This window comes from Lepidothrix coronata, unplaced genomic scaffold (genome assembly GCF_001604755.1).
Source record: "Lepidothrix coronata isolate B3197 unplaced genomic scaffold, Lepidothrix_coronata-1.0 Scaffold37, whole genome shotgun sequence".
Classification (NCBI taxonomy): Eukaryota; Metazoa; Chordata; class Aves; order Passeriformes; family Pipridae; genus Lepidothrix; species Lepidothrix coronata.
Genome location: NW_016690217.1, coordinates 5898725 through 5922196, shown reverse-complemented (window position 1 = coordinate 5922196; position 23472 = coordinate 5898725). Strand labels below are relative to the sequence as shown.

The following is a 23472-nucleotide window of genomic DNA, read 5'->3' as shown; positions in this document are numbered from 1 at the left end:
ATTTTCCCCCCTGGAAGTGGAAGGTGCACAACCTTATCAGACACCACTCTGCTGCCTAAACACTGCTGCAACCATCAAGCTTGAAAGCAGAACAACTCAAACCCTCTAGACCCTGTCATGATGAAGAGTTAAGAAATGAAGCAGCATTAATTAACCAAGTCCCAGCCTACACTAAATGAGCTTAACACTTAGTGTGCCTACATTGAGATCTAAGAAATACTCCATGGACAGATTTTTGATTCTATATTGATGCTTTCATACAAACCTGTCTAATTGGAAAAAATGCTTAACATTGCAAGAGCGGAATAAAACTAGAGCAACAGACACACCTCCTGCCAAATGATGCCAGGCTAGGTATTCTCCCTGCTTGTCACAAGGATTAAAATTTAGTACTTTTAATGCTTTTATGGGTAAATGTGAGAAAAAGTAACATTGTAGAGAAAAACATAGGAGAAAACTACGAGACCCACATGTCCTTTTAGTTTAAATTTAATTTGTCAGATAGAAGTTATCTATGTACAATCAGTGTGCATTGTAACAATTCTGTCAATAAAGTCATAATTCAAATCTTCTAAAATATTAACTAGCTGCATAGCACATTTGACATTATTGCCCATGTCGAAGAGGGAACACAAATGAATTTACAATGAATTTTGACTGATCTGGATACTGAAGTCTTCTGATACTTAACATTCCTCCTTTAAAACCAATGCACCTGAAAAGCTTTCCAGAGCACAGTTTAGCTGGGTATTTCTTACCATTTCATTACAAACAATCACAACACTGACAGTTTAATAGGGAAAAAACCCCAAACAAAACCCCAAAACGTGTTTCTAAAGTATCCAATAAAGGGAGCACTAAGTGGAATAAAATGTTCCCTTTCCCCATTTTTACATTCTGAGGAGTGACTCCATCAAGATCTTTTATTGAAACATATAAGTACACTGATTTTATTTCATACTTGTGACAAGAAGGCCTGAGTTGGTGGGGAAAGGAACAGTCGAAAAAAGCCTGAGGGGGGGGAAAGCTCATTTAATAAATTTACAACAATTTACAGCCATTTGTTTGTGTTTTGCTTTTTTTTTATTATTATTTGTTTGTTTGTTTTGTAAAAAGGCATTGTAACTGATCACAAACAGGAGAAATCCTGGCTATTTTACAGTTATAGGTACAGAATTTAAATATTCAAGCTTGTGATGAAAAGCGGCAAGGTGGTCGCAGTGTACAATGTAAACAAGTAGCTTTGGAAAGTGAACAAAGTCCTTGAGAGTTCTTTACTAAGAAAAAAAAATAATCTCCCCATTCCCTCCTGAAATATGAGCACAGGTCAGTGTTTAAAAGTTCGTTTACAAACATAACTTAAAACATTATCAGCCTCAAACCACTTTGACATGAAGAGTTTTATAGTAAGATCCAGTCTGAAATGGGCAGTGTTGAGGTCCCTGTAAAAGTAAACATCTTCCATTTCTTAAAAAAAGTGCCACAGCATTTGCAGCACAGTGCAGCATAAACTTTAAATACAAAAATATTTTTCTTCTGTTGGGATAATAGACCTTGCATCCTGGAAAGAGTAACAATACTGCTACTGATAGAATATCCCGTCTGTATCTTTCAAGTCATGTAAGGCAATTACTGTGTTAGTTTACTGTATATGGCTAAAAGAAGGTCCAGCAAGTGTCAGTCTTTGTTATGTTTTCCGGCTGCTCCATGTATGTTCAGGTGTACTTTTGTGATCTGATGAGTGTTCAAATGGAGATCTGTGACCTAGGGGAGATCTTGAACCATAAGGAGACCTCTGATCCAATGGTGACCTTGGGCCACTACCCGAAGCTCTGTGGTCCATTTGCCAGTCTGAATGATACCTATAGTCTCTAGGTGATTTATGATGGCTGTATTCGGAAGTGGAACGGTGATCCAAATGTATCCTGTGGTCTGAATGGGAACGGTGATCCGAATGAGCCCGACTGTCTTTTAAACTTCCCTCCAGGTTTGACCTGTGGTCTCTGCTCCTGTAGTCATCTAACTTTCTATGTTTAATATCACTGTAGTATCTATAAAATATGAAATTATTCATATTAGAGTTACTGAACACATTAAGAGCCACAATTATGTCAAATCGACAGATCGGCATTAGAGACACTGTTGCAACTTTGCATCACTCAGAAGAGACTGAGCAGTGCTTGCTACAAAAACAGGAAAGGAATTCTGACCAGATTTCAAAACTGCTTGAGAAACTGACCTGCTGTCTTGTTTGTAGTGATCCCACTCTCTGTGATCTTTTCCGTTGCTGAAGGCTGAATAGGGCCTTTTCCTCGAGTCGCTTTTCTTATAAGTGTCCCCCTGATGCCTGTCTTTGTGATGATCGTGGTATTGCGACAAATGTCTGTCAGAAGAGTAACTGTCCCTGCTACTGTCATCGTGGTTTGTGTTCTCCTTCAGTCTTTCCACATCTGTTTAATAAAGCAGAGGTTAAAAGGAAGTCTCATAAAGTCTTTACTTCACCTGATTCAAACAGCACTGCTACCTGTCTGATGCAAAGGAGTATGAAAGTGACACGATTTAAATGAAACAATGTCTAAGCAGTTGAAAGACAAATGCACTAACGCCACTGAATGGAAAGAAACCTTAAAAGTAAGAGGGAAGCAAGGTGGAATGTAGATGTGTAGGACTTGGAAACTGAACTTCTCAACCTCCACATTCAGCCTATGAAGCAAAGTGTGGTCCAAATGAGCAGTGAGTAGAGGTGCCTCCAGCAGAGCAATTTTAGATAGAACGGCAGCAACTTCCCCTCTAAGCAACTTCCCCTCTAAGAAGGGAAGGACTTTGTATGGGTAACAGTTTTAAAGGTACACCTTGTCAGCAAAAGAATTCCAGTGGTACTCCCAAAATACACGATGCGGATTTTGAAGGCCATGAAAATTTACTCAAAGTGTTCCGTCACACCAGATAAAAAGAAGTATTGCATATGAGAAGGCAGGTGTGCTAACACAGGAAAAAAACCAGTGATTTTGTCAACAATAAAAGACAGCCTATGTAACTAATGACAAACTACGACTGCAAGGAGTAACTTGCTTTCTTACACTGGAGTGACATTACAACAGCTACAAACAGGCACAGAATTTCCAAGAAATTTACAGGTTTTGAGCAGACCTCTCATCCTTCCCAAAATTTAAAACAAAAAATGTTTCTGAATTTTTTTAAAGGACAGTCAAATAACCCTGTTAAGTGCCAGCTTCAGTCTACACTCAGCTGGATTTCATCAGCAAACTGGTGAAACCAGTGAAGTCTGGCTAATCAGCCTTTCTTTATGGTACTTAGCAGCGTGGAAAACAGACCTAGGAGACATGTGAAATGAAATAAACATGAAAACTTAAGATATCTAACACAAGATTATACTTAAGGTTATACTTAAGGTTTCTTACCTGGATTTCTAATTACATGTGTATTCACATTGGTACTAACATTCTGGTCATTGTGTTGCTAAAAGAGACAAGTACAAAAGCATAATGGTAAATCCCAATGTTCATCTGGATACACTAGAAAAATATCCTAACAAAAGAGACTGCAATGATACAAACACAAATGCTACTTGAACTGTGTTTCTGTGTTCCTTATAATCCTTTAAAGATAATAGAAGAGTTATAAAACTTAAAATATACATATATATATAAAATATATTACTTGAGACTCTTGGCGTTTTTTGATTGCATGTTTATACAGTTTGTGCAGCTTTCTGGCATCAAATTCCGTAAACTTGGAGACAAAAATCCACAGATTTCTGAAAAAGAAGAAAGGAGAGAAGTTATAATTCTTCCATAAATTTATTTTCCCTATATTATGCAACAGAACATGGATTTAACTGAAATAATCTGAACAGTACTTCAGTAAATCAAAAACACTATGAAATCTACACAGTATTGCCTAATTGCACAATAAATACTATGTACCTGACAAAAAAACCATTTGAAAGACTAATTCCTTTAACAATTAGTCACTTCTTAATATTTTTTGTAAGTACTTCAGACTGCAAAGTGCATGGAAAGTAGTACTAATAACAATTCTGTTAATTTTCGTGAAATGCTTAAAAATGTAGCTATCAGTCTAAATATGTCTTCTAAATGCTTGAGTTTTGAGTATTTACCACATTGTAAATAAAAAAATTAAGAAAGAAAAAGTAGTAAAAATTCTTTCAAACTTGAAATCTCTTATCTTGACGAACAAGCTTTATTATATGAGAATACTGGGGAGAATTAAGTCTGGTCAAAGCTTTTGAAACCAAGTGAGAACTGTGAAAGACAATGGAAGTCATACAGAAATAAATTTGTGCCTAATCTGTGCTTGAAGGAACCAAAGAAAAACAAATCAGGTCTTGTGTTGTCAGGATGTCAGAATTGTTACGGAAACATTTGCTTCTATAATCACGGGTAAAGCTCTTCCAACAGATACAGAATTCTTTTAGTCAAATTTGGAGGTGGAATGCTTAAGAGTCTACAGAATACTGGTGTTGGGAAATATTTGAAGTGTGTAGGCTCAGGAAGCAACAGCCTGTTCCTTCACTGTGATTATTTAAACATAGTAATTTCTGTCTAGAAGTTTGCAAAAGTAGACAACCAGTCAATGCCGACTCTAATGAGACCATTATAACTTTATACAAGTTACACCACTTCTTATAAAGGATAGCTGAGATACGTATTTTATTAATCTACACATAATATTGTAGCATTATTACGAATAATAGCTCTATTTCAAGTTCCCACTTAAAAAATATAACATTTACCAAAATGTAAGACATGGATCTTACTTTTGTATCTCAGATCACCTAAATATTTTGAAGTAAAGATATTAAAATCAGCAGAAGCATTCTACACTAAAAGAAGTCTTCAAGAAAATGCAACTCTTAGCAGAACGGAAGCACAGGATGTATTTTCAATCTCAATAAAGATATTAAGTGCACATTCTGATAGAAGCAACCTGAACTGCATTAAGAACGTAACAATGAAATATAGTTTACAAAGCAAGACTTTTTTTTAAATTGTCACCTCATAAAGATGTAAACTCTTCTCTCACTTTTAAAATGCATCTGAGCACATTATGATAAATACTTTTATCAAGTCATAGTTAATATGTAATATGTAATTATTTTAGAATACATTTTTAGAACAATAAAGAATTCTGTAGCTCAGAATCATAAAAAGTTCAACACAACTGTAGAACTGTGTATTTTCAGCAGGAATTATAAACCACCAAAACCATCTAAAGTTGAAAGTTGAAAAAGCAGATCCTTAAGGGTAAGAATGCTCTTCCACTAAACACAACTCAGTGATGAGTTCCTCAGTGTCTGCTTTCAGCATTAAGTAGTGAGATGTCTCCACCCACTGAGCAAAATGCACTGATGTGCAGCAAATGCTTAATGTCAATCCATTTAAAGTCAGAACAATGTATAATCACCTTTCTATAGATTCCTGTTTAAAAGAGCAGAAAGATACAAGAAAGAGAGGAAAAAAAAAGGAGAAATAACTAAAAGCTATTCTGCTTAATAGAAGCAACTACAGATTTCCCTTTTTCAAGCAAACCTAAGGAGAATAAATAACTTACTTTCTCCACTGTTTAATTTGTTCAGGATTTGTGTACTCTTTTAGACATTCAGTAATGTGATCCCCAATTTTGATAAGACACTGTCTAGTGTGTTCCAGCTGCTCTCTTTCAGAAAGGCCCTTCTCTGGTCGATCCAGCTGTTTCAATGCTGCTTTGACAGGTCTCATTCGTTCCTTGCACTGTAAAACGGAAAAATTAATCAAGTGATTCAAAATTCAAAATATCAATTCAAAAGGAAAAAAATATTCTAAAACATGATCCACCTTTTACTGTGAGATATATATATGCAGGTGAAGACAATATTGTCAAATGAAACACAAGATTTTCTCACAGCTCCTGAAAATATTTTGCAGGTTTCCTTTGGAACAAGTTGTATTATAAACCAAATTGGAAATTTATTATCTATGAAAGATTGTATAAAATACAGATATCAAAGTGTAGAAGCCTGGAAGATAAGGGTGCTAATGTGTACATCTCAAACACTGGTAGCTGGACAGCTGTGGAGGGAGCAAAGGACTGTTGTGGCTGGAGAAGGGGCCCATACAGAGTTAGGGTGGCACTTTTCTGGGACAAACATCCTTGTTCTGTCTCCTGAAGATAAGCACAACACAGTACTGTGCAGGCACAGGAGTGAAGATGAGGCATGGACTGTCAAGGGGGCAACAAGACCACCCAAGACCCCCAGAGCCCTCCAAACCATTTCCAGTAAGGCCTGGAAGGACTGACTGCCCATGGTAACTGATGTGCATAGCGAGAAACTTGACCTCCAGGGAGGGAAAAACTTATCTATAAAAAGGTTGCCCCACAAAGCCCAGGTGTGTGGGCACCCCAAGGGCCCTGGATACCTTGCTGGATCAATGCTAGAGCCAGGACTGCTGATAGCTGTTTTTCCCTCCCTTTCTCCCCACCATCTGCTCCTTTCTCGCTCCCTCCCTCCCCCTTTCACCCCACCCCTCTGTACAAAAACCACTGCAGTGGACTTATCTGGCAGGTCAGGGACTAACATACCAATTTCCATGTCAAGGGTATAATTTAGTAAAAAAATATTGTAAACTTTTGCAGACCCTCTGACTTCTGTCATTCTTTTTGACCACGAGCATCTACGAATCACCACCTCCCGGGGCAGCCTCTTCCAGTGCTTAACCACTCTTTCAGTGAAGAAATTTTCCCTAATACCCAACCTGAACATCTCCTGGCACTACTTGGGATGCTTCTCCTTGTCCTGTTACTGGTTGCCTGGGAGAAGAGGCCAACCTCCACTTGGCTACACTTCCTTCCAGGTAGTTTTAGACAGCAATAAGGTCTCCACTGAGCCTACTTGTCTCCAGGTTAAACACCCCAGCTCCCTCAGCTGCTCCTCATAAACCTTGTGCTCCAGACCCTTCGCCATCTCCATTGCCCTTTTCTGGACACACTCCAGCACCTCAATGTCCTTCTCGAAGTGAGAGGCTCAGAACTGGACACAGCACTGGAAATGTGGTCTCATCAGCACTGAGCAGAGGGGATGCCTAGACCAGCAAAAACAGTGATGTCAACTCAGATAAAGGTTGTGCATTCTTGGATTTTCACACTTGGAATACAATGTTTTAATAATAAATCCAGACAAACCCAGTTGGCAGGGTTTAAATTACAGACACTTGCTTAGGAATAGTATCGAAATACAGTGGCATGGTAAACGTGACATGCATTTTCTGCTTGTCATAATGAGTGAAGTAAGTTAAGCCTGAACAACTCAATTCGATTTAAAAGTGCAGTTAAATGTTTAATTAGACTGCACCTGACCATGGCAGCTGATGATAAACATACCTTCCAGAACACTCCCCCCCCTTCCCGGTGCCATTTTTGTATATGCTACCAAACCTAGAAAATCAAACAAATATCTGGAATGGAATGAAATGAAATATTACGATTACCATGTAAGCATCTAGGGACAACTCAGAAAAATTGGGGAAGCTGTTCCATTGCCAGCTCATGCCACTAAATTAATTAAGCATTTGGATTACATACTGCATTAGCCACAGATTAAAGTAGCCTTTAAAAAGACAGCTTAAACAGTGCACTTCTTAAATAAAGAATATAACTTATATAACTTATGATTTTCTGTCATTAGCCACACAAACATATCCACCTGAATTACTGAAGGCCAATGCTGAAAATCACAAGTGAGTTACTTGGAATGTTCAGAATAAAACCATCGACCAGTCACTACCATATTCAAGAGAATCCTATTGGCACGTTGGCACCCACAAAAGCCTGAACAGATCTGGCTGGCAAAAACACACAACTGTTGCAATCTGAATGACAAAAGCACCACAGGAGAATAGCTGCTCAAAGTAACTCATTAATACTCTCCCAAAGGCCCCAGCTAACCTATAAAACTTCACATAAACTGTGTGTACATACATTATTCTCAAATGTTAATTCAGTTCTTAGTAGTAGTGATTAAACAGCATTATTTTAGTGTCATAGACATTACTTCAGTAAGGTATTTCTAAAGGCTTTAGCATTTTTTCCTTCCTGTGTCTACTAAATGAAGTTTGCAATACTTCAGCAGACAAGTGCTGAAACCTAATTTTTCTTGCTATCTAACAAAGAAGAAGAGCATATATGATAAGGCGAAGCCAGAGACTCCATCAATTGCTTTTAAGTTCATTCATGTCTCCTCTTTAAGAAGAAGGATACACAAATGACTCCTGAGGATATATCTGTAGAGTTTATTCATCACACAAACCATGGGATATTTTTTTGTACTATTCTGAGTAAATACAGTAAAAAAGCAAAATAGAAGTGCTGGAATGCAGTAAAAAATTATTTTTGTACACTGTCAATAGCATTCATTGATCTGAGACTTTATCTGGGAAAGATCACCTGTGCTACTGTGCCCAGTAAGAGTATCAGGAATATCAGAAATTGTCCTCTTTTAGACTATTAAGTATATTAAGTATAAACTTAAGTATAAACATAAACTGACTTATCGAAAGGGGACTTACCACACTAAAAGTTTTCTGATCCAGTTCTTCAGATTCTTCTGATATAGGAACTGGTTCACTAGTTGCAGTAATATGAACTGGAGTATCCAACGATGGAATTTTTTTAGTTTTTTCTTTATTTTCAGATTTGATTTCATTTACCTAAGAACAAGATACAAAAATATTTAAGTACACTTTATTCTGGCTCTGGAATTACCTTATAATATATGACAATCCCCATAACTACTGCATTCTCTTCAGTAATAAGAATAAAATTTATGCTGACATTCAGTGACAGTACGTTTTACTTTCTCTGGGATGGAAATGGAAAATGGAAAAGGAAAAGAATAATTTTTGCACACACTTGTACTCTCAGTCCAACTAAGGGATGTATCATTGAAGATGTACTTTCCCATTTCAAGTGCCTGTCCTCATGGTTTCAGGTAGGAAAAATAAAACTTCAAATTATGTAAAAGGCTATAAATGAAATGACAACTGATCAGATCCAAAACACCTTTTAATCTCAAAATCATTCACATAAACCTAGTGGCCTTTTCTAGTGCTATGTAAGACAAGTAAACCTAGTTACCTTCTCTTCCTTTACTTCTTTTTCTTTCTGTGTGGATTCTTTTACTTTGTTTTCTCTCTTTTCTTTAATATCCTTTTCTTTTAATTCTTTCTTATCCTCTTTTTCTTTTTTCTCCCTTTTCAAATCCCTCTTATTTTCCTTTTCTTTTGTCTCTCTTTTTTCTTCAGCTTCCTTCTTTATACCAGTATCTGGCTCAGGCTTTTCTTCATTTTCTTTCTCTGCTTTAAATTTTTTATGCAGATGTTTCACTGAAACAATCTCATCCTGCAATATGCAAGCATATATGTCACATCAAACTGAGTTCCTATCTATACAGTTTCACAACTATCAGATTAAAACACTTTTTATCTGTTCATTCTTTCTTTTGGGACACACAATTTAACATCTATCAAATAGAACTGAATGCAGTTGCAAAGACAGATGAGAACTATGCACTCACTTCCTTGATGTGACAAAGGAAGTACTGACTTGGCAGAGGCACTAGGTGTGAGAAATTGTGTCCATTTAACTTAGAATTAACTTCAAATTCGGTCCCTTTAAAGGTACTTAAACTCCTAAGAGCTAAAATCGAAAAAGAGGCAGGTCTTGCAAAATTGAGCTGATTGTCAGGACACTCAAGTGATGGGGATGTTAGAAGACCTCTGATCTAGTTAGATTTGTCCTAGTAACTTTTTACCAGTCCCATATTAAACATTCACAGGAGAAGGTAACAGAGTCCCGAATTTTTCTTTTCCAGAGCTCTTTGTTTTTATTAGGCTTTAAAAAAGCATTAGTTACAGACTGTCTTATAGGGGCCCATTCAACTACTTGAAGGTGAAAATCTCAGTTCATGACTTCAAAGTGTTCACCTATAAGGCCGGAGACAGAAACTAAAATCCTTCCAGACACAAGAAAAATACGACAGTAAATAACATATTGTAACACAGGTGCAAGAATCATTATCATCTCTTTAAACACACGCTGGAAGGGCACATATAGAAACTGTTGCAGAAAAGCAGGCCAAGGAATGTCCAATACCTTAACTGAACAAGTACTTAGATCAGGTATGAAGTAATCAGCCCAAACAGGACTCTGATGTTTAGGTATCATGGAAACCTTGTAGCAACAATCCAGTGACTTCAGAAGTTTCCTGATAATTCTAGCAGTTAAACAGGTAAGTTTTAAATCCTGTATGCAGTATGGCAGCTAAGTAGCTGAGGCCAATCATTTAGGTGTCTCTTGTATATAGTCTAGTTTTCAGGAGTGCAATTAATACTCAATGTCCAAAGGTACTGAAGTGATGAATACCTATTATTAAATACACAAAAGGGGACAGCATTCTAGGCAATTTCCCAAAACACAGTAAAGTCATTTAACTGGCTGGCAGTGTCTTCTGAGTAGAGATGAAGTCTTAACACTTATTTTTAAGTGGTATGAACCCTTTAATCTGCTTAGTTTTAGGGTTTAGTTGCCCGCATTAATTTACTGAAACTAGTTGACACATACAGTTCTGAAGTCTTTTCATTCCAAGCAAATTATTTCAGCTATAAACATAAGACAATCTACATTGATTTTTTTTTCCCTCTAGCTTTATATTTTGTTTTCATTGTACAATTTTAATACATACAGGAATGCTTTAGTTAAAAATTACTATAATTTTATAAATTTATCATGGTCCTTCTAACACTGAATAAATTTTAACTTTGTTTTTCTGGAAGTATTTTTTCCTTTAGAACAAGTAGACAATTACAATGGTTTGTAATAGTTTACTTTAAAGCTAGTAGGGAGTAAATTATTAGTACATATAGATTTCCACTGATTTATTTCAACTACTTTCAAAATCCCCAAATTAGCTGTGACATAACCCTAACTTTTTATGTCTACTGGTTTTCCTGTGTGAAAAATGACAAAAATAAAAAGATCTAACAAAAGCAGAGGCCTAAAGAAATATCAGAAGCAACAGAACACAAAAAGATTAAACAGTTGATTAAACAGTCTTTTTGGATAATGAGAGCCGTGATGTATACAGGAGCTCTCACGTGCAAGCCTTGAAATATAATTTTTTCATGCTGCTCTTTCTAATTGAGCCTGATGATTTTCCAGTGCCCGAATAAAAAAAACTTTACCTTAAGAATCACTGTCAGTAGTTATAACACACTAGCCAAAACACTTAGTTTCACAATTGTTTGATATATTAGGCTTCCATTTCTATCAAATGCAGTGTTGAAATCTGTAAAGAATGCTGAAACTGAGCAATATCACCAGTAACTAGACAATAACATTTTTTATAAAAATTTGGAAAACTACTCACAACTTCTGAGTTATGGCTTATCATTAGAACAGATACAATTTTCCATGTGCCTGCACTGATACAACATCAGTTGTAGTGGCCACAGGAAAAGGACGACGTTCAGGTGCTTTAATTTTATTAAGCCAAGCAGAAGATAAAATACATATTGATACTAACAGGAAAAACTAAATAGCCATCTTTACCATGTGAAAGATACTCACCTTATTATCCTCCTCATCATCTTCATCAGATTTTTCTGAGGGCTGTGGTGAAGAATCACTTTTTATTTCTTCTTTTATTTTTGCGGCCTTTAGCATCTTATTCTTTTTAGTTCTTGCTTTCCGCCTCTTTGAATTGCCCTGAAAGCAAATTGATCTCTTTAACAATGTCAAATAACAAGCATCTTTGCACTACAGTTGCAAAAAAAGTATTTGTTTTTACATCAAAGAGAGGGTTCCTTTTATTTATTGCCACTAATGACCACTGCTTTTTTCAGGACTGGAGACAGAGCATAGTGCAACAGTAGAGAATACACACAAATAATAAGAGAATAATATAGTGTGAAACTTGCAATAAATTTCCTGAGTTAGTCTCATGTACTATGATTAGCAACAGAGTAATACTACACAAATAAAAAAGAGCAGAACTAAAAAAAGAAAAGGATCAGCAGACACGACTAGAAGCATATTGTTTTATTTCACTACTGAATGCCAAATTTTACTTACTGCTCCAGCAAGCCTTTGTGCTTCCTTCCTTGCAAGGTCTTTATTCAGTAATTTAATGAGGTAGTCTGCACGGGTCTGCAACTGCTTGGCCTGGGGTTTCTTATCGGGATCATCAGGCAAAATCTGAGGAGAACAATGGTAGTTTCACAGCTGTGAGTACATATTATCAATCTTAGATGTTAGCCTGCAGCACACAGAACAGAAAAACCTCTGCAAAAGGAAGCAGTAAACAATTCACTCCAACTATACCGAACAAATACGCCAGAATGCTTGGAGCAATGGAGAATTTCTTAAAGTTTTCACTCCTCTCCGATCAAGCAACTAATGTAGAATCTTGGAAATTGTCTCACAGTCTAAAATTATCTCAAAAAAACAGTCTCAGATTTCTGTCTTCACTCTGACAGTTCATCTAAGAAATTCTGGGCATCGATACCAGTCAGTCACTGAACTCCTGGATCTGACTCATTCATCTTCTAAATGCAGAACTCACTACAGTATATTGCAGATGCCAAAAATACAAACGCATGGTTTCAAAAACCAGACAAATTAATGGAAGGCAGGAGTAGGTATCATTATTAAACAAATGTGGACAGAGACCTGGCTCCTCACATCCCAGATCTATAGGTCCGTGCCACAAAATTTACTTCATTCACCCCAGTCTTTCCCTCAGTACCTGTCTCTCACTATTGCTAAGAGGCTACTGCACTAATTCTAGCACGGCTACTCTCAATGTTGGGAGAGAAAACAGCTTCAACTGAGGAACCTGGGGAGAGGGAAACTGAATCAAATTTCTAGAAAAACCTCCCTTCTCAAAAGTTCAAGAACACAAAATTAACAAAACCAGAACATCCAAAACAGTGAAGGAAAAGACTAGAAAAGAAAAATTCAAGTGACAGACGCCCAGCCACATGAGAACATGGCAACACAACTGACTGCAAGAAAGATACTGTGACCAAATACACAGACCCTAAAATATAACAATATAGAAGAAGGGTGATCTGAAGTATAACTGATGTATAATATAACTGCAATTTCATTTATTATAAAATAAGCTCTTTCAGTAACTCTACTTAATAGTATCACTACCTAAACAAATAGTCCTTAATGAAATGTTGTAGATGACATACCTTCTGTGTCAAACTGAGATCAGGATCCATTTTTATCATTTCCCAGCTGCCATAACCATATTCATAGATGCCTATTAACAAGTTGGAATCATCTTCCTTACCCCATTCTATATCAAAATGAGCAGCCTTCGTGTGGCATGGGATGACATATCTAGAAGAAATGGATTAGAAAGACAAATATAGGATTTTTACATCTGAAACTTAGTGAGGGAGAAGGGAACATCCTAGAAGTGATGTAACTAGATTTATTTTCTCTGCTAACAAGCTGGTAATTTTAAGAAATTAATCCAAGTGTTTATTATTATATTTTATTAACATTTCCATAAAGTATTTATTGAAATCAGCACTTAAATGTCTTTTAAAGCTTATTAAGACTAAAATATGAAAAACAGACATCTGTCTGTTGCCAGAAGCTGCATTACAGAGTTTGTTAGCCATGAATAAAAGCAAAAATCATCATCCAAGTGTAACCGCTAACTAAGTGGATAGTTTGGAAATTGTGATACACAAGGTGGCAAGGGAAAACTTCAGAGAGCAGAAACAACTACTGCTGTGCTTTGAACATTCCTCCCAAGCAGAGGCATTTAGCAGCTCCTGAGCAAACCTGAATTCTAGTCCTAATTATTATTAGTAACTGAACACAGTTCCTAGTGAATACAGTTGAGAAGTCAAAGCTGTTACTGGCTTCTATAGCAAGGGAAGAAAGGATGAAGTACCGATGTGGAACAGGTTACTGCTGCCACTTCTTATGGGGATTAGAGGGATAACGCTTTTAACAGTGTGCTTTGAGTCCAAGTTGTCAGAAAAACGGTAATAAAATTTAACGAGTTTTCTACATTACTGCACCCTTTAAAAAATATAAAAATCAATACCTTTTTCTTTCTTCTGGATCTGAAGGAATGGATTTGTGCAAAGGTGCCAATTCTTCTTCATGAGAGATAACTAGCTTTGCATTCACCTGCACTCCTGAGATTCGGAAAGTTGGGCCTTTAACCTTCCCAAGTCTCCCTCCTAAAAATAAATACAAAGCTATTAAATTATTTACCTTTACAAATACCATCAGAAAAATGTAAAGAAAACAATTATACCAAATGACCTTTTCTTAACTAAATGCTTGAAGTAAGCTCCAGAATGAATCTTCCAGATAACAGGATTATTTTTAAATTTCACAGCAAAGCAAAAACATATTGCATTCTCCAGTGACAAGTCACACACAGAAAGGAAAAACAGTCACCCCTTTTTTAAATCACCCAGTATGCCAACATTTTTGTATTTTCCAACAAAACTGTTTTCTGTTATGATTAGAGTGTATGAGTAATTCAGTCTTCTTGATGCTTTTCAATGACCTCTCAAGCCCCCTGAACACTGTACCTGCTCTTTCTTGTCCAGATGAATTGTCCTTTAAGGCTTTAATGCATCCATTATGTACAAGCTCCCCCAAACGTCTAAGATCTGTCTCTGATTTATCAACTAGCTCAGCATCTCTAGCTACAGCATCTAACCTGTAATAAAACAAATACACATTTTTATACCTCGAAACTTTGGCAACTTTGAATGACTCCTTCAGACTTTGGTACTAGAAAAACGATCAAATAAGTTACCAATAATAATATCAAATAAGCCACCTGTGCTTTCTGCACTCTGTACATACAATTTTGAACCAAGAAAAAAAAACTGTATATGATTCAGGTAACAAAGGGTGGTAAAAAAGGAAGTGTAAAGGACACTAATCTTAGTGTTAACTTACTGCACATTTCTTTAGAAAAGGAATCATTATATCATATATATATATATGTATGTATCATATTTTCATATGAACTATTAATATTTTTAATGAAAATAAGGTTGGGAAGTTTTTCTTAAAATAGGAATAATGAAGAAATATGAAAATTTCAATATGAAAAATGCAACAGTGACAGTGGGTAAACTGATAGGCTTTCAACAGGTTATCAAACATGACAACTGAATGACTATCACAAATGAAGATAAAACAAGTCAGCAGGTAAACATAAAGAAAGAGAGTAAGTATTCCTGCAAATAGAAAGGTCTGTTGGGTAGCTGTTTGCACACATACCATATATGAAAAAGTGAAAGACTGTCAGCTAAAGTCATGCTATATTCAAGGCAAAAAACTAGATGATGTATTTTCTCTACTGCCTAAGGTTTCATGGTACATTCCAATTTTTATGAAAACAAGATTCCAAATTGCTACACAAAATCACCAAACAACTTTACCTTTCAAGAGGGCCACCAAATTTCTTGTAACTCTTGATAAACCTAGTAAGAGAAAATAATTTTGCCATTTAAATATATTCTTAACAAACGACATTGCTTTTAAAATTGTTTAAAAATTATATATTGGCAGTGGGGGGAAGGTACAGTGAGTAGGGCAGTTTCATATACTTGGATAACCCAAACAAAGTCAGTTTTATCAGTTTAAGAAATGATGTAAATAAAACAATAGAAGGTATAATTTATTTCAGAAATTACTTTATTAATTTCAAAACTCCAAAGATTCAGCAGCTGTATGTATCTAATCATAAAAATTGAATGCGGATTTACAGTATATCAATATTTCAGACATTATGTTATGCATTATATAGTGATATAGTTCTTAAAAGGAGCAATCTGCAACAGGTTAATTGGAAGATTTTGGAAAATGACATGAAAAATACTCTGTGTTGAAATGTCTAAGTGATGGAAAGAAACTGGAGATACCCAGAATAGAAAGACAATTAAATAAAAATAAATAAAAATAATTTAAAAAAAGAAAGAAAATCTCCTCAATAACCAAGGTCTCAGATTACTAGTGCAAGCACAATAATAGCCTTGAAAAAAGTCCCAATTCATTGTCTTGTCAGATGACATGGAAATGCAAACAGGATTTTAAAAGTTATTCTTCAAATCAAAATATTTTGAAAGCTTTACAGCATTTTAGAGAAACATGCATACTTAGATTTCAGAAGTAAAGTAGCATTTCACAAACCCAAAAATGTAAAGCAAAACAATTCCTCCTACTACCAAAAAATATTTTAGCAAATATTTAGCAAATACTGAAGGGACCAATAGTAGTACAAGTTTCAAATAAGATTTTATATATTTTAATTTTAAAAAGCATGATATAACAATTCAATTACAGTGCCAAGAATTTAAAAAACCCACAAAATCCACTCAATTTTTTTTCATTTGTCACCAAATAGATTTACATAATTCTTTCAGCACTGCAGTTTTTAGATAAAATGGTGAGAAGCAGACTATTTGCTTATTTTTTTACAAAAGAAAAGTTCACCCATTGTAAAATCACTGTCAGTGATCACACAGTGAAATCACTGTCTTCATGCGTTGCAGGAATTAAAATAAACCAATCAAGAGTATTTTTCAAACCTAATTTTATACCTCATTAAAATGGGTTCAAATTCTTGCCATGAGAGTTCACTATGTCAGCACCACAAAGTACAAAAGGTAAAAACATTAAATGCCTAGAATAAAAAAATTTCAGACAATTTCCATAAAAATAGACTGCCTTCTGTATTTTCAAGCCTAATAATAATAAACATATTAATAATAATGGTAATTTCTTGCCCCTTCAAACATGACTTGTGGTCCTGTATCTTACCGCCTGATCTCTGCATCGCTAAATCCTTTAATATTTTCTCGAGGAATAGTTCGTGGTCTTCCACGTTTTTTTGGCCTTTTTCTTTCTGAGATGGAATCACTATCAGATCCAGAGTATCTTCTGCTCCTACTGCGCCTCCCTTCACTTCCATTAAAGCTTATCTAGAATTCCAGAATAAGTAGTTAAAAGCTATGTGATTAACAAACATAAGTAAGTTTTACCTACCCTGTCAAAAAAATGTGTTCAGAAAAGGAAAAGAAAACCCAAATCCCAACAGCAACAAACTAAACCAACAGCAACAGAGTCAACAACAAGTCAGAACTAAGAGACACCTGTTTTGCACAGTTTCTCATCCTTGGGAGCATGTATATTTCTTCAAGTTCTTTCTGTCTTTCTTCCTCTTCTATTCTTCGCCTTTGGACCTCTGGAATTATTTCTTCCCAATTTCTTGAATTTCTTTCTGGTTCCAGCTCAATATCATCTTCATCCATATTGGAAAAGTTGGCCACCTTGTATATCAGAATATACATATTTTCATCAAATTAACACATGACTCTATTTGAAAAAGACTGATCAACTACTATTTTAGGAACACAGAGTTACGGATGGCATATTTTATGCATTTATACATATTATATATTTATAGTTCTATTTATATATATGCTCTTGTTTTATAATCTACGTAAAATTTACACACAGAACTTGCTTCATGAAAGAATGAAACAAGTCTCTCATGAAAGTATTTTTCTTCATTTAGGAAAGATAAACTCCTTTCAACATGGGTTAAGATGAGAAATGAGAATCTTTTTCTTCATTTAAAAGTTGACTAATATGGATGCACAGTGAAACAACTCCTTTGTGGCTGTATGATTGTTGTTTAACCTCAAAATAGGGCTAACAACATTTGAATGCCTGACTTAATGTGAAACTACAACAACATAAAACTAACCAAACATTAATACACTGCAGATATCAAAATAGGTTGTGAATAAGCAATCAGCAGGAGAGTTATTTAATAATCTCCTGAACTAAACAAATATATCATGCTTTGCTTTTTTATTCTGTACACATATTTAATGTGTTTAACTGATAACACTCAGAAATACCTGATGTTCAAGTTTACTTCAGGGCTAAAAGCTACTTGGAGAAATTATCAACTACGAAACACAAACTATATATTGCATTCAGTGATACTAGAGCTGCTTGACAAAGGCAGTAAATAAAACACATAACTACTTAGTATGGCCAGTCTGCGCGAGTGAAGATTTGGGAAAGGTCATTACCCTTCCAGCCTGCGCAGTGGATTTTTTAGGTGAGACACAGCTTGCGCTGAACTGAGCCCACCCTTTAATCCTGAGGTTCATCTGCCGGGGCCGAGCAAGCTTGGACAGTGGCAGTGAGGGTCTCAGGATGTAGGTTTGTTTAGAGTGACCTTCTCTTAGATGGATTGCCTTACAGGGCTGACGAGCTCCATCTGCCCAGGGGGCTGGGAATCGAACCCGGGTCGCAGCGGTGAAAGTGCTGCACCCTAACCACTAGACCACCAGAGGCCCCACATAACTACTTAGAAGTCTAATAATTAACACACCCATAAATATATCTTTTTATTATCAAAATACAGCACATGTTTTTAATTGCTTATACCGGTGGTAGGTACCATGTATTGGTGAAGATATTTTATTAGAAAGTGATAGAGAGTTGACTCACACATCTATTTCCTAAGAATGAAGAGACAGATAGGTACACAAAAGAGAAACGGTACTGTTCATAAACAAAAGTATAATTACAGTAGGGAGGAGAGAACAAAGCCATACCTTGAACTGTGAAAGCAACTCATCTCCTACAGTTAATGGACCTGGCTCATTTTCCCGAGTTTCAGCTCTCTTCAAGATTTCATCTATATCCATTTCCTATGGATAAAAAAAACCCAAAAAAACACAGAACCCCAGAGAAGTTTTTCTTTACAGTTAAATAATTCATACATACTTTTGGCTGTTTTATCTATCTAGTCCAGTAACACTGCTTACTTGGGGCTCCTGTTCTTCCCCTTCAGGTTCTTTAAAAAGTTCCTCAGCACCAAACTTCAAGATCGCTGATAACTCCTCCTTATTAAAAGGTGTTGAGCTGAAATAAATGACATTTCAGGAAAAACACTTTAACTTATTAACTGGAAGAAGTTCTCTACAATCATAAGTCATTTAAGACTTTTCACTGTTAAATAAAAACTCTCCATATATTTAAGATATATATTTAACATGCAAATAAAAATCTACAAAGACTTTGCATCTAATTTAACCTTATTTTGCCTTTCATTAACAGAGTGAAATATTCCTAAGGGTGGCTTGGTATAGAAACAAACACAAATATACCTTGAAGGAGTAGAGCCAGTATGTAGTACAGTTTTCCCTGTAGTGTCCATTCTCTGAATTACTAAATGATCTAATACCATCTTTTTCTTGGCTCGTTCAAGAATATCTTCTTCCACTGATCCTTTTGTGACTAGTCGATAAATATTTACCTGTGTGTATTTAAAATAAAAAGTAAGCAACAGCAAGGAGAAATCTCAGTCTTCGCGGTATATCTTCAGAATTTATTGATGGGTTTCAAATATGAAATACTGGTTCAATCATGTTACCACAGTCTTTAGAGAAGCATTTAAAAATCTCAGATAAGTAAACTCTTACACCTATGTCTCCCATAATATACTCCTGGAAAAGCTGGTAGCCCATGGCTTGGACAAGTGTACCCTCTCCTGGATTAGGAGCTGGCTGGAGGGTCGGGCCCAGAGAGTGCTGGTGAACGGAGCTGCATCCAGCTGGCGGTCGGTCACTAGTGGTGTTCCCCAGGGATCAGTGTTGGGCCCAGTCCTGTTTAACATCTTTATTGATGATTTAGATGAGGGGATTGAGTGTATCATCAGCAAATTTGCTGATGACACCAAATTGGGAGGGAGTGTCGACCTGCTGGAGGGCAGGAGGGCTCTGCAGAGGGATCTGGATAGACTTGAGAGATGGGCTGATTCCGATGGGATGAAGTTCAATAAAGCCAAGTGCCGGGTCCTGCACTTTGGCCACAACAACCCCATGCAGCGCTACAGGCTGGGCACAGAGTGGCTGGAGAGCAGCCAGGCAGAAAGGGACCTGGGGGTACTAATTGACAGGAAGCTCAACATGAGCCAACAGTGTGCCCAGGTGGCCAAGAAGGCCAATGGGATCTTGTCCTGTATCAAAAATAGCGTGGCCAGCAGGACCAGGGAAGTGATCCTTCCCCTGTACTCTGCATTGGTGAGGCCACACCTTGAGTATTGTGTTCAGTTCTGGGCCCCCCAGTTCAGAAAGGATATCGAGGTGCTGGAGCGGGTCCAGAGAAGAGCAACAAAGCTGGTGAAGGGACTGGAGCATAAGTCCTATGGGGAAAGGCTGAGGGAGCTGGGGTTGTTTAGCCTGGAGAAGAGGAGGCTCAGAGGTGACCTCATCACCGTCTATAACTACCTGAAGGGAAGTTCTAGCCAGGTGGGGGTCGGTCTCTTCTCTCAGGCACTCAGCAATAGGACAAGGGGGCACGGGCTTAAGCTCCACCAGGGGAAATTTAAGTTGGATATCAGGAGAAAATTCTTTACAGAGAGAGTCATCAGGCATTGGAATGGGCTGCCCAGAGAGGTGGTGGATTCACCATCCCTGGAGATTTTTAAACGCAGATTGGACGTGGCACTGAGTGCCATGATCTAGTAAATGGACTGGATTTGGACCAAGGGTTGGACTCGATGATCTCGGAGGTCTTTTCCAACCCAATCGATTCTATGATTCTATGATTCTATCTTTCATTAACTTCGGTGACTCTGCACAAGCATTGCTACAGGCAATAATGTCATATTTCTAATTGTTATGGTATGTCTTCTGCAAGAAAGAAACAATCCTGAAGAGCACTAAGAAATTCTTAAGCAAGGGGGATTTGTCTGATATAGCAGCTATTTTCTACAATGACATGATGCCAAGACAAGCCCACAACTCTTCTCCCTCTCCCATCCAAATACCACAGTTGCCATATGATTTGTCCCTATATGGAGATTTAGAAAAAAAAGTGAGCACTCCTAATCTATTTGGCCAAATGCAGAAAGTATTAGTTATTCTCAAAAATACATGAAGACTGAATAGTGCAGCCAGAGAGTAAACAGCTAATGTACATAACCCTGCTTTAGGTCTGGAGCTTAAAGCTGAGTGTGTATACCTGTTTCTTCTGTCCAATCCTGTGTGCTCTAGCCTGTGCTTGCAGATCGTTCTGGGGATTCCAGTCAGAATCAAATATAACCACAGTATCAGCAGATGCCAAGTTGATACCTAATCCTCCAGCTCTGGTGGACAGTAAAAAGCAGAAGTCCTGAAATCATAAAGTAAGAAATAGTTTTCTATCCAATGACTGTAATATTCTTAAAGGAACCAATATAACACTTATTTATGCAGTACGTAGGGTAGACTACAAAATCACATACTACCAATTCTATAACTGTTTTATGGTTAAAGCTTTTTTAAGTATAAAGCAAACACTGATTATCATTTTCTTTCATAGATAGTTACTGACTTCTCAACAGTTTAAAGGAAGCAGCATCCTAGAAGATGACCACTGTCATGGGTTTAACCTGTGGCTGGGTTTTAGTAGTGGGGGTGAGGGGGCTATTAGGGCGGCTTCTGTTAGAAGCTAGTAGAAGCTTTCACTGTTCTGTGAAAAGCCAATGGTAGCCAGTTCCAGGAGGGATTTCCTGCTGCTGGCCAAGGCTGAGCCAATGAGATGGCGCTTCTGTGAAAACATATTTAAGAACGGGTGAAGAGAAGGTTGTGGCGCAGAAGAAATTCCAGTCCGGGAGAACAAGCAGTCACCAAGGTTGGTGCAGCCAGAGGGAGGGGCTTCCCCCCCCTCCCCCAGAAGCAGGCCAAAGACTTAAAGCTGAAGACCCTGCAGCCCATGAAGAACCATTGGGGTGCAGAAACCCTCCTGCAGCCTATGGAGGAGTCCATGCTGGAGCAGGTAGACACATGAAGGAAGCTGTGGGAGGCCCAAAATGGAGCAAAGTCCTGCCAGAGAACTGTGGCCCGTGGAGAGGGAAGCCCATGCTGAAGAAAGTTTTTCCCAGGTAGGACTTGTGGCCTCAGTGGGAGACCCACATTGGAACAGCTCAACCCATGAAGGACTGCACCCCCTTGGGGAAGTCATCCACGGGGCAACAGACTGAAAAGAACAAGGGGTGGATGGACTCGCTCTGGAGAGGTTCATCAAGGACTGTCTCCCGTGGGAGGGACCCCACGGAAGCAGGGAAAGGACTCGGAGTTGCAGAGACACCCCCCTGTAGCCTGTGGTGAAGACCATGGTAACGCAGGTGTCCCCCTGTAAACTATGGAGGACCTTCGGACTGTAAAGAGCCAGCTGCAAAAAGCTGATACCCAAGCGATGGACCCAAACAACAACAACCCCCCCTTTCCCTGGGGTTCCCCGTCTACCTGCACCGCAGGGGGAAGGAGGGAAGACCTGAAAAGGCGGGGGGGGGAAGGGGAAGGTGTTTTAAGACTGTTTTATTTCTCACTTTTTAGCTCTTATTCTGTTAGTAATGAATTTAAGTTTTATCCTCACTCTGAGTTTGTTTTGCCTATTAACACTGCCCTCTTTCAATCCTTATCTCATGAAATTTCTTTGCTGGATTTTCTTCTTCCTCTCTCCTCTGTCCAGCTGCACAGGGGAGGAGGGAGGGTAATGGAGTGGTTTTAATAGGCCCCTGGCATCTGGCCAGGGTCAAACCATGTCAACCACTGACCAAAACATCCCAACAAAACAAAAGACTGGCCCAAAAGTACAAAAACCTTACTCTTAAAGCCTCGAAAGTCACAAAGACCCCCTCCTACCCTCTGCCCCAAGCCCTGGAAGACTAGGCAACCACGTCAGAGCAGGGAAGGTGCTTGAGCCCACACGTAACTGGTTAAGAGATAGGAACCAGAAGTCTTCTGCCAGGTTTAATGCTGTTCAACACACTCACGAATAATATGAAAGTGGGATAAGCAAAGTGAAAAAAACCTGTGACAATATGGAATTACTGAATTACAGATAACTATGAAAGACTGCAGAAGGATCTTGATACATTGAATAAAACAATATATGAAAACCAAGATGAAATAAAACAGGTTAAAAAACACAAACACAATTTTCAGTACAGTTACAGGAAACAGCAAACCATTACGCTCAGGAAAGAGTCCTGAAAATTGTTTTAAACATTTTCAGGTAGCCCTTAGCCCAGTAACATAAAAACTACACAAAACCCATACAAAATGTTATGAAATTTTAGGAAACAAATAAAAAATAAAATTAAGAATGTGATTTTTTTTGTTGCACAAATGCATAGTTTGCCTCAATTTTGGAAATGCATGGTTTAAATTCCTCTTCATTTCAAAAAACATACAATGTAACTGAAAAGATTTCAGAAAAAATCAACAATGTCTAGGTAAGTAATGGCCAGTCTTCGCAAGCAAAGATTTGGGAAAGGTCATTAACCCTTCGAGCCTGCGCAGTGGATTTTTTAGGTGAGACACAGCGTGCGCT

The 23472-nt window shown here is 37.5% G+C and overlaps 1 protein-coding gene across 2 annotated transcripts in view; it reads right to left on the bottom strand.

Moving 5' to 3' along the window:
• Positions 1-473: 473 nt before the first annotated feature.
• CHD1 (chromodomain helicase DNA binding protein 1) overlaps positions 474-23472 on the bottom strand; it is a 61624-nt gene continuing 38625 nt past the window's right edge. The window contains exons 19-37 of one of the 2 annotated variants that reach the window (XM_017812704.1): positions 21118-21267; positions 19260-19408; positions 18918-19014; positions 18705-18800; positions 17223-17399; positions 16891-17051; positions 15510-15551; positions 14646-14776; positions 14147-14285; positions 13275-13425; positions 12148-12270; positions 11644-11781; positions 9154-9417; positions 8586-8726; positions 5596-5774; positions 3682-3778; positions 3423-3480; positions 2240-2450; positions 474-2051 (exon numbers count right to left, since the gene is read on the bottom strand). In XM_017812704.1, the coding sequence (XP_017668193.1) occupies positions 1688-2051; positions 2240-2450; positions 3423-3480; positions 3682-3778; positions 5596-5774; positions 8586-8726; positions 9154-9417; positions 11644-11781; positions 12148-12270; positions 13275-13425; positions 14147-14285; positions 14646-14776; positions 15510-15551; positions 16891-17051; positions 17223-17399; positions 18705-18800; positions 18918-19014; positions 19260-19408; positions 21118-21267 (2868 nt within the window). In that variant the 3' untranslated portion in view covers positions 474-1687. The remainder of the gene's footprint in view (positions 2052-2239; positions 2451-3422; positions 3481-3681; positions 3779-5595; positions 5775-8585; positions 8727-9153; positions 9418-11643; positions 11782-12147; positions 12271-13274; positions 13426-14146; positions 14286-14645; positions 14777-15509; positions 15552-16890; positions 17052-17222; positions 17400-18704; positions 18801-18917; positions 19015-19259; positions 19409-21117; positions 21268-23472) is intronic. The other variant, XM_017812705.1, reaches the window with a different exon arrangement.